We start from the raw sequence: 12,401 nt of genomic DNA on the forward strand, positions 1-12,401 counted from the left end.
TGTGAGGTGATCCCTCATGGTAGTTTTGATTTGCATTTGTCTAATAATTAGCAATATTGAGCATCTTTTCATGTGCCTGTTGGCCATCTGTATGTCTTCTTTGAAGAAATGTCTACTTAGGTCTTCTGCCCATTTTTTGATTGGGTTCCTTGTTTGTTGGGGGTTTTTTTTATATTAAGTTGAATGAGCTATTTGTATATTTTAGAAATTAATCTCTTGTCAGTCGCATCATTTGCAAATATTTTCTTCCATTCTGTAAGTTGTCTTCTTGTTCACCTGGATCTTACACTTAGTATGGATACTTTCCAAATCACCATCTGCAATGTGCATAAGTCCCTTTGGACACAAAGAGGCCTTCCTTGACCCTCTATATTCAAAATAGTCCCTCTGAAATGTAAACTTTTTTGGATATTTGATTATATTAAGGAATTTTTATCAACATTTTTAGGACTAATAAAGGTATTGTGGTTATGTTTTGAAAAAAAATTGAACAAAAACAACAAAAAAATAGTCCTTCTGTTCCCCAAGTCAACTACCTCTCCCCCAGGCACATTCTAGATAGTCACCCTGTTTCTGTCTACATAGAACTTAACACTACCTGAAATTACTTTATTTATAAGTCTTCTATGCTCCTAATACACTTTAGATGAGTGAATTACTTGCACTTGTTAAGGATTTCACTCCAGCCTCCACGTCCCCACATTCCTATAGTAATCGACACCAAGGCTGCTGACACGTATAAAATGTGTGTTTTGATGTACCCTGTGTCTGGCTTCCAGTAGGTATCAGTCATCAACGTGTTAGTTATTTAAAGAATGTGACTTCACAGTGTCAAATAAAAAACACAAGAACCACATGTACACACACACATGCCATTCCCTCCTGTGCATTAACATGCATTAGTGACTATTGCCTTGGATTTATGGTATGTGTGGTGTCCATATAAAAATATGAAAACATATTTTTCTAAGTATTCTATTGACTTTGGAGATAGTAAATGGAGGCATGACAATAAACATTATAAGCATAATCAGGGGAATAAACTTAAGAAATAGTTCATAGGAATTTCTTTTCTTTCATATCTTTGTCAAATGACTCACCTCTATACATTTTCCACAGTGGTTTCAAGAAAGAAATGTTACCAGATTGTAAGAAATGATCCCTCTTCTTAAATGCCAGCTTTGTTGAAATGAAAACAATTTTATTAGACTGTAAACAAAATCTGTGTTCTTTTGGGGTTTTAATTATTTTTCTCTTTGTGAAAATAAAAAGGGTATCAATGTACTCAAGTGAAACAATGAAAGACATGTGGAAGCAGAGCTGTAGGTGTAAGGGTGAATTAGAGAATTTAAATGCAGTCAACCACTAGAAATACAGTTGACAATGGGCATGAGATACTCATTTTATCAGTACATGCTTATCTTGTACTATTTTTAGCTGATTAGCTTGCTCAATGGACTAAGCATTTCCTAACTCTTTTACTTAGATAAAGATGTAGCAGAGGAAATTCAGCAAGATATAATGATTTTATAGTGGCATGTAGACAAGGCAGAGACAAATCCTTGATGGACTATAACTCATACAAAGCAATATGACACCTACAAAATTAGTGTGGCTGTTTTCCCAATTTAAAAAGCAAGGCCATTGAAACTCTCAATTTGTTTGAATACTTTGGTACAGAACGGATAATCAAATATAAAAAAAAAATTAGTTGGATGGAGAAACAACAAGGTCCTACTGTATAGCACAGAGAACTATATTCAATATCCTGAGATAAACCATAATGGAAAAGAATATATTAAAAATGTATATACATGTATAACTGAATCACTTTGCCGTACAGCAGAAATTAACACAACATTGTAAATCAACTATACTTCAATTTAAAAAATTCCCCCCCTCCAAAGAATTTAGCTGGAAAATTAGGTGGAAAAAAGTCTATTACCTTGTTTGTTCCATTTTTTCCTAGATTTTTTTTTTTTGTATTAAGATGCCTTTGCTTTCTTTCTGATTAAATAAACATGCACATTCTTAAACGATGACAAAAATATTTAAGAAACTATTATTCTCTCATTTTTAATTATGAAGTGAAGTCAGCTATATAATAGGTGAAATCTTGAATAATTTGTGAGAGTAAAAAAAACTCAAAGGAAAAAAAGAGACAAAAATATACTGTAAAACCTACACAGGTTTAGCTGTAATCTCCTTGAAAGAGTAGTTTTTTCAAAAAATTCTTCAAGAGATGGTACGGTTAAGGATCTTAAAGTGCTAAGAAACATAACAAACAGTTTGGGAACTACATCTACCAGGATCAAGAACACAGTTCCCTGAAGATTCTAAATAACTTTCTTTTGTTTACTCGTCAGGCATTTCCTGCCATATGATAAAATAAAATTACCTGTTGTTAAGAATTCTACTATATTTTTTGAATAGATATGAAAAAAGAAAATTAAGGTTTGTTTTTTTAAATGGGAGGAATATTATTATGAATAAATTCCCAGAGCTGCTCATCTCTGAGATTATGATTCAAAGCCGGAAATGTAAGTGACGACAGCATTGTTCCCAAACTTGACTGCGCTTTCAAAAGGGTTAGTATAGTTAGGTCTCTGAACAAGATAAATAACTTTAATTGAAATAGAAGACAGGGTGAGGGGGAAGGGTAAGCTGGGATGAAGTGAGAAAGTGGTATGGACATATATACACTACCAAATGTAAAATAGATAGCTAGTGGGAAGCAGCTGCATAGCACAGGGAGATCAGCTCAGGTGCTTTGTGACCACCTACAGGGGTGGGATAGGGAAGGTGGGAGGGAGACGCAAGAGGGAGGGGATATGGGGATGTATGTATACATATAGCTGATTCACTTTGTTATAAAGCAGAAACTAACACACCATTGTAAAGCAACTATACTCCAATAAAGATGTTAAAAAAAAGAAATAACATATATAAGTATTTTTAAAAAAGGAAAACGTATATATTAATTGTTTGGTGAGAGTTATGGGGTCTTCAAGGATCCCCAAAGGGCAATTTAACTGGGGAAAAAAAAAAAAAAAAAGAAACAGAAGACAGGTATTTGGCCCAGGCATTCTGTCTCCATGTTTGACTAACAGCCTCCACTCCAATTGCTTCTGACTAGTTCAGATTTCCCCTCTTCTCAGGATGCAAGTAAGAAAGCTTTCTCTGTGTTTTGAAATACACCAAATTAGTCTAACAAATCTTCATTTTTCAGAAGTCCTGCTAAAAAGGTAAAAAATGAATTTCTTCTCTTAAAAATAAAAGATGAGTAAATGAAGGCTCAAGTAGCAAGAGGCAAGTTGTCAGTGAGTCAAGAGGTGCCGAGGTCTTCTTTGCTACTTGGCTCCCTTCCTGAAAAATGAATTCTTTCTATATCTGACAACATCTGAGAACTCTCTAGAAAAATAAATAAATAAAGTATAGCTTTATCAGTGGTTGTCAGGGATTACAGGAGAGAGGGGGATGAATAGTTAGAAGTCAGAGAACTTTTAGGACAGTGAAGATAATAAGTGTGATACTATAATGATGAATACATGTCTATACATTGTCCAAATCCATAGAATGTATCACACCAATAATGAATACTAATGTAAACTATAGACTTAGGGTAATAGTAATCTGTCACTGTACGTTCATCAATTGTAACAACTGTACCACTCTGGCAGGGGATGTACTTTCTGTTCACATTTGATGTGAGCTTAAAACTGCTCTAAAAATAAAATCTATTAGAAAGAGAACGAAAACAAAAAATTATGATTATTTCTTTTCATTAAGTTATGCTCCAAAATGTAATATTTTGAGCAAAGGATGTAAACTTGAAACCTATTTCATTATATAATGAAAAAGTATATTCCTAAAATAATTGGGACTTCAAACAACTAAAAACTACTGCAGATAGTGGATGTATATATTTCAATTTTCCCATAACTTTATAAAATATGTATATCAATATTTAAAGATTTGGATACTAAAATGTATCTGGTGTCTGTATATGAAATTGAATACATGAATTTACAATTCTATAAAACTTCATACAAATAAAATGTAAAGATATTGGGGACCTTTCAAAATATTTCAGAACAGTGAGAGAGGGGGGAAAAAAACCCTCTCTGAATAGTTCATAGGAACCATATTTTTACCCCCTTTAAATACCATTTTGCAGCTAATTCCCTAATAGCACTTTGTAGTCATATCTGATTCAAACACAAAGCAGCTCCCACTCACCAGCTAAGTAGTGGACCAGCCTCAGGGTACACATTTTTTTTTAAAACCACTGATGTTTAAGCAAAAAAAAATTGTATTGAAGTATAATTGGTTTACAATATTGCAGGGGTTCACATTTTTAATAATTCACCCTTGACAAAGTTACAAATTTCTACATGCGCCAGATCTTTAAAGTTGTTTAAGCAAGTTAAAGCTCTGAATTAAAATTAAACTCTCAAAGTCAAGGATCTGTCCACAACATCAAGATGGAAGAGTAAGGGGATTGGGGTTTCCCTGGTGGAGCAGTGGTTAAGAATCCTCCTGACAGTGCAGGGAACACAGGCTTGAGCACTGGTCCAAAAAGATCCCACACGCTGCGGAGCAACTAAGCCCGTGCGCCACAACTACTGAGCCTGCGTTCTAGAGCCCGCAAGCCACAACTACTGGAGCCCACACACCGCAACTACTGAAGCCCATGTGCCTAGATCCCGTGCTCTGCAACAAGAGAAGCCACTGCAATGAGAAGCCCACACACTGCAACGAAGAGTAGCCCCCGTTCAACACAACTAGAGAAAGCCCGTGCCCAGCAACAAAGACCCAACGCAGCCAATAATTAATTAATTAATTAATTAATTAATTTTAAAAAAGAGTAAGGGGATATTTTTGAGTGAGTGGGACCAAAAGGGGGTATGAACCTTGTAAATGGCATAAAGGAGGATAAAGGAAAACTCTACATGAGCCCAGTCTCCAGCCCAAGGAGTAGATAATTAGACACATAGATTTTGAGAAGTGTTGATTAGCAACAAAATCGGGTCACTGTATTAGAATGAGTTCTGGGCACCAGATTTGCAGAGAGCAGACCTGATTGAGAGGCACAAACCCATCACCACTGAGCCCTCAATCCTTGGGTCATGAGCTGACCTGCTCCACAGCTCGGATTCTTTACTAATAAATTGGGGAAAATAACACTTAACCTTATAGAATGAAACTTTTTCACAGAACGATATTCATTAAAGTTTATAAAATATATAATGATATAAGTAACGTATCTAAAGTTGTAAATTATATGTACAAGTGGCTTATTACATTTATAGCTATAAATAAATAAGATGGAATTTCTTACCAAGGATGAATTCCAGCTGAGGTTCATTTGGAGTCTTCTGAATACCTATGAATAATAGGAACAAATTCAGATTGAAGATAATTAACTCATTATGAAAATTATGTCAACATATATTACTTTCAGCCTGCCCAGTATGTATAAATGCATTACTTGGCAGAACAAATAAACTCAGTTAATTGTCCAGACATATATATAAGGAGTCAGTTCTCAGGGCAGGACATAATATTTGTAGCAGAACTAGATATGACTACAAATTTGATTGATCTATTTAGCACCATGGCCATAAAAACTCAAAAACATTACTTTTGTAAGCTGCATGACAAATATAAAACATATTTTCAACTGTTCCTGTTTCTTTTGGATACATGTAGACAGAGATGGGACCTTCACAAAGGATGACCTCACCAAAGTCCTCTCTAACATAGATTTCTCTTTCACACCACTCCAACCTGGTGTTAATAGTAAATTATTAATTAAAGAGCTAACTCTGGTTAGGTTACTCAGGACATGATGACGGTGGTTATTCAGCCAACTTACTGTTAGCTCAAATCAGCATTCTGTTAATGTTTCTATTCCTTTTTTGGCAATTAAAAGAAATCTATTAACATGGCTAAATGATTGAAGATGAAGTGGGAGGGAAAGTGAGTCTGAGAAAAAGGTAAGGAAATGGGAATGTCTAATGGTTAGAAGGTAGAAAGGTAAGGCTGGGGCAAGTGATAATGTCATAGGTGGACTCTCTAAGACCACACATGGTGCGGGGCTTCCTAAACAAGAGGGGCTGAGGACTGGGGTGTCATTTGTAACCACTCATGGTGACTGAGAAATGTAAGAATATTGTAAAAATCTTTTCCTCATTTAGTTTTACTGGTGCACCCATCATACACAATTTAAATTTATTAGCATTTGGTCATGAATATACTGTGTTAACCACAGATTGGCACTTGCCATCTGCCTCTACAAGGATGAAATCATGTGCTGCAGCTGCTGACCTTCAAAGGAGTTCAGGGTGGAGAGCAGAAATGAGGCACTCTGTGCTCCGGGAAAAACTGGCAGAACCGGTCTTCAGATGGTTAGATATTTTCAGATGATGATTGTATGAGCCCGATTCTTGCATCTCCTCATATCTAGAAAACCACTAAAACCCTTCATGGTGACGTCTGCTCCTGGTGACTAGCAGAAACCTTCTGCAAAAATATGTGCTTGACTGCATGGACTCCCCCTTCACCAAAATCACATCTATACTGACCTTCCCCCTGCCTCTTTGGAGCTGTTTCTCAGAGCTATCTGAAGTGCTGTCTCCCAGGCTATAGTCCTCAGTTTGCTCCAAATAAAACTTAACTCACAACTCTCAAATTGTGCATTTTTTTTCAGTCGACAACTGTTAGAACCACCTCTTTGTATAAAAATCATCCATTTTTAATTTACAGAGTTCACATTTTTTTGCAGAGTAACCATTTATTTTTATTTCCTGCTGACATTTAACATTGCTATGGTTAACAATTTTAGACTTTCCAAGAGAGGTTAAAGTGACAATCATTAGGTAGGTCCTTGTTAATTTCAAATACTGTGGGTTTTTTTTAAAGGTTATTAACAATCTGCTGTAAGCTCTGACAATCAAATTTCTCAAAAAAATTCATCCAACCAATACCATTTCCTAAAGATTATTTTTTTTCTTTTTTTGCGGTACACGGGCCTCTCACTGTTGTGGCCTCACCCATTGCGGAGCACGGGCTCCGGACGCACAGGCTCAGTGGCCATGGCTCACGGGCCTTGCCACTCTGCGGCATGTGGGATCTTCCCGGGGCACGAACCCATATCCCCTGCATTGGCAGGCGGACTCTCAACCACTGCGCCACCAGGGAAGCCCCTAAAGATTATTTTTATAATATAAATGAAATGAGAAGCTAGGCATATGTTTGCCAGAGTTAAATAACTGGGCAACAAGAATCTTCTGAAAAGAAAAAGACACAATTTATGCTAAACAATCAAACCCAAACTCTAAGATGTTAAGCATGAGAGAAAACGTACAATTCTTCCAATGATTTTAATTACTTAAGTAGCACAAAGACCAGTGTTAATGTTCAACTGCAAATCTTGGCCAAATAGCAAAGCTTGCCCTATTTATGTGACTTAGTGCTCTCAGGTATGGCAGTGACAGGCTAAGCATCTAGTGTAACTATTGTGCCCTAATGCTTTCAACTGAAATGTCTTTGGTTTTAAAGAGAAAATTTCTATCTTCCAAAAAATAATTCCACATGAGATTATAAAAATGTTCAATAGAAAGTGTACTTTAAAAGTATTTATTAATGTTTTAATACACATTCAAGAATGATGATTCTATTTGCTATTGAACCATTTCATAGATGATCATCTACCTCACCCAAGATAGAAGATGAGAGGCATATCATAGATTCAGAACACTGAAACAAACAGTGCAAAGGAACAAAGTTACTTAATTTGGGGGGTGCATGCATACTCACTTGTGAACTGAAAGTCCCCAGTATCATTTGCCTGGGGTGTGGGCAGAAAGTTCTGGCCTTCTTCTGATGCTCCTTCCTCTTTGATTTCCATGATCAACCTTCACAGTTCTTTAAATCTTCCAAATATTTGTGCCCAAATGTCACTGCCAATGATTCCTGGTTTAATATAGATGTATCTTCACACTAAAGTCCTGATATCCCACTCTGAAATTCTGCATTTAGGAAACAGCAACAGCAAAAATCTCAGTTACTTTAGAGTTCAGTATAAAGCTGAGAATTAAAGGTAGGTAGAGCCTACAGCTACCTTCATATGAACTTCTTTCCTGCCTATCTCACTTTTACTTTCAGAAACAATCCACCCAGTTAATGTACCATAAACTCTGGGTTAAATGGGTAATCTTTATGCAATCACTTTATAGTCATATGAGGGACTTCTAAATTCTGAAAGGTATATTATTTGTCTTCTAGTTCATTTTGTAAAATAGCAGATAGCTATATGTACCTAATTTAGCAGCAAGAGCAGATAGCATCTTGTCCAGGCATTAGCGTGTTTTGCTAAGGCAAATCTTGCTATCATTCCTTCCATTAGAACTGCCCTCTATGCTCATTTCTCCAACCACCCTTGTTAGAACACTGTTCATGAGCACATAAAGATAATTTGGCATGATGCTCTTCTTCCAAGGTGAGCCAATAGGTTGTTCAGGGGAGTCTCCAAACTCATCATTATCCATAAAGTCTCTTGCTGCTCTGTCTGACAAAGGTTTAATTGTTTAATGATTGGGGTATATGGGGAAAAGAATGAATAATAATTTTAAAAAGTAACGCTCCAAGGGAAATGAAAATAACGGGAAAATGATGAAAATTAGCATGGGGAAAGAAGCCTCCAAGAATTTAATACCCTGTTGCACAGACAGCCTCAAATAGTATCAAATTCATTTTGATATTTAGCATGTTATACATGACCAAGAACGATTAGGAAAAAAATCAATGTCATTTTAAATCAAGTTACCAGCTGGATTAAAATGTATAAAAATCTTTAAACGTCTACCCAATGCTGTTTAATGAGATAGCAGCAGTAGAGTTTGGTTTGGAATACTGATTTCGTTTCCAGCTCCACAAATCCACAAACACACTCTTTGTTGTTCTTAACAAAAGCAGCTTCATTTATAATTCAGCTCTAGTTTTTAAATATCATCTGGCAAAAACTAAATCCACAAAGCATCTTGAATCTTTAGAAATGACTACAATAAGGTTGCAGATAAATACACATTGGCTTCTAAGGATACAACTAGGAATACCTGCTGGGGTAAAGGGCCATAGCACTATCAATAAGACCAAAACCATCAATTTGATAATTATATTTTATTTATCTTTTTATTGAGTTATAATTGATGTACATTATTATATATGTTACAGGTGTACAATATTGTGATTCACAATTTTTAAAGTTATAGTGCATTTATAGTTACTATAAAATATTGGCTATATTCCCTATGAGGGACAATATATCCTTGTAGCTTATTTTACACATAATAATTTGTATCTCTTAATCCCCTACCACTATATTGGAAATAAAAGCAAAAATAAACAAATGGGACGTAATTAAACGTAAAAGCTTTTGCACAGCAAAGGAAACCACTGACAAAATGAAAAGACAACATACTGAGTGGGAGAAAAATATTTGCAAATGACCGATAAGGGGTTAATATCCAAAATATATAAACAGCTCATAGAATTCAACATCAAAAAACAAACGACCTAGACACAGACTGGCTGAATGGATACAAAAACAAGACCCGTATATATGCTGTCTATAAGAGACCACCTTCAGACCTAGGGACACATACAGACTGAAAGTTGAGGGGATGGAAAAAGATATTCCATGCAAATGGAAAACAAAAGAAAGCTGGAGTAGCAATTCTCATATCAGACAAAATCATCTTTAAAGTAAAGACTATTACAAGACACAAAAAGGACACTACATAATGGTCAAGGGATCAATCCAAGAAGAAGATATAACAATTGTAAATATTTATGCACCCAACATAGGAGCACATCAACACATAAGGCAAATGCTAACAGCCATAAAAGGGGAAATGGACAGTAACACAATCATAGTAGGGGTATTTAACACCCCACTTTCACTTTCACCAATGGACAGATCATCCAAAATGAAAATAAATAAGGAAACACAAGAATTAAATGTTACATTAAAAAAGAAGGACTTAATTGATATTTACAGGACATTCCATCCAAAAACAACAGAATACACATTCTTCTCAAGTGCTCATGGAACATTCTCCATGATCGATCATATCTTGGGTCACAAATCAAGCCTTGATAAATTTAAGAAAATTAAAATCGTATCAAGGTTCTCTTCCGACCACAAAGCTATGAGACTAGATATCAATTACAGGAAAAAATCCATAAAAAATACACACACATGGAGGCTAAACAGTACACTACTTAATAACCAAGAGATCACTGAAGAAATCAAAGAGGAAATAAAAAAATACCTAGAAACAAATGACAATGAAAACACGATGACCAAAAACCTATAGGACACAGCAAAAGCAGTTCTAAGAGGGAAGTTTATAGCAATACAATCCTACCTCAAGAAACAAGAAAAATCTCAAATAAACAACCTAACCTTACACCTAAAGCAATTAGAGACAGAAGAACAAAAAAACCACCAGGTTAGCAGAAGGAAAGAAATCATAAAGATCAGATCAGAAATAAATGAAAAAGAAATGAAGGAAACAATAGCACAGATGAATAAAACTAAAAGCTGGTTCTTTGAGAAGATAAACAAAATTGATAAACGTTTAGCGAAACTCATCAAGAAAAAGAGAGAGAAGACTCAAATCAACAGAATTAGAAATCAAAAAGGAGAAGTAACAACTAACACTGCAAAAATACAAAGGATCATGAGAGATTACTACAAGCAACTCTTTGCCAATAAAAAGGACAACCTGGAAGAAATGGACAAATTCTTAGAAATGCACAACTTTCTGGGACTGAAACAGGAAGAAATAGAAAATATAAACAGACCAATCACAAGCACTGAAACTGAGACAGTGATTTAAAATCTTCCAACAAACAAAAGCCCAGGACCAGATGGCTTCACAGGCGAATTCTATCAAATATTTAGAGAAGAGCTAACACCCATCCTTCTCAAACTCTTCCAAAATATAGCAGAGGGAGGAACACTCCCAAACTCATTCTACAAGGCCAACATCACCATGATACCAAAACCAGACGGATGTCACAAGGAAAGAAACCTACAGGTCAACGTCCCTGATGAACATAGATGCAAAAATCCTCAACAAAATACTGGCAAACAGAATCCAACAGTGCATTAAAAGGATCATATACAATGATCAAGTGGGGTTTATCCCAGTAATGCAAGGATTCTTCAATATACACAAATCAATCAATGTGATACACCATATTAAAAAACTGAAGCATATAAAACATATGATGATCTCAATAGATTCAGAAAAAGCTTTTGACAAAATGCAACAACAATATGTGATAAAAAGCATCCAGAAAGTAGGCATAGAGGGAAATTATCTCAACATAATAAAGGCCATATATAACAAACCCACAGCCAACATCATTCTCAGTGGTGAAAAACTGCAACCATTTCCACTAAGATCAGGAACAAGACAAGGTTGTCCCCTCTCACCACTACTCAGTGATGAAAAACTGAAACCATTTCCTCTAAGATCAGGAACAAGACAAGATTGCCCACTCTCACTGCTATTATTCAACATAGTTTTGGAAGCTTTACCCATAGCAATCAGAGAAGAAAAAGAAATAAAAAGAATAGAAATCGGAAGAGAGGAAGTAAAGTTGTCACTGTTTGCAGATGACATGATACTATATATAGAGAACCCTAAGGATGCTACCAGAAAACTACTAGAGCTAATCAATGATATATCATGTTCTTGGATTGGAAGAATCAACATTGTGAAAATGACTCTACTACCCAAAGCAATCTACAGATTCAATGTAATCACTATCAAACTACCAATGGCATTTTTCACAGAACTAGAACAACAAATTTCACAATTTGTATGGAAACACAAAAGACCGTGAATAGCCAAAGCAATCTTGAGAAAAAAAAAATGGAGCTGGAGGAATCAGGCTCCTGGACTTCAGACCATACTACAAAGCTACAGTAATGAAGACAATATGGTACTGGCACAAAAACAGAAATATAGATCAATGGAACAGGATAGGAAGGCCAAAGATAAACCCGAGCACATATGGTCTCCTTATCTTTGATAAAGGAGGCAGGAATATACAATGGAGAAAAGACAGCCTCTTCAATAAGTGGTGCTGGGAAAACTGGACAGCTACAAGCAAAAGAATGAAATTAGAACACTCCCTAACACCATACACAAAAATAAATTCAAAATGGATTAAAGACCTAAATTTAAGACCAAACACAATAAAATTCTTAGAAGAAAACATAGGAAGAACACTTTGACATAAATCACAGCAAGATCATTTATGACCCACCTCCTAGAGTAATGGAAATAAAAACAAAAATAAACAAATGGGACCTAATGAAA

The 12,401-nt window shown here is 35.5% G+C and overlaps 1 protein-coding gene across 1 annotated transcript in view; it reads right to left on the minus strand.

Moving 5' to 3' along the window:
* Positions 1 to 12,401, minus strand: part of INPP4B (inositol polyphosphate-4-phosphatase type II B) — a 763,890-nt gene that overhangs the window by 352,598 nt on the left and 398,891 nt on the right. Inside the window, exons 8-9 of the mRNA XM_007111238.4 lie at positions 7,822 to 8,033; positions 5,342 to 5,386 (exon numbers count right to left, since the gene is read on the minus strand). Coding sequence (XP_007111300.2) covers positions 5,342 to 5,386; positions 7,822 to 7,912 — 136 coding nt within the window. The 5' untranslated portion in view covers positions 7,913 to 8,033. The remainder of the gene's footprint in view (positions 1 to 5,341; positions 5,387 to 7,821; positions 8,034 to 12,401) is intronic.

The sequence above is a fragment of the Physeter macrocephalus genome, chromosome 7 (assembly GCF_002837175.3).
Source record: "Physeter macrocephalus isolate SW-GA chromosome 7, ASM283717v5, whole genome shotgun sequence".
Classification (NCBI taxonomy): domain Eukaryota; kingdom Metazoa; phylum Chordata; class Mammalia; order Artiodactyla; family Physeteridae; genus Physeter; species Physeter macrocephalus.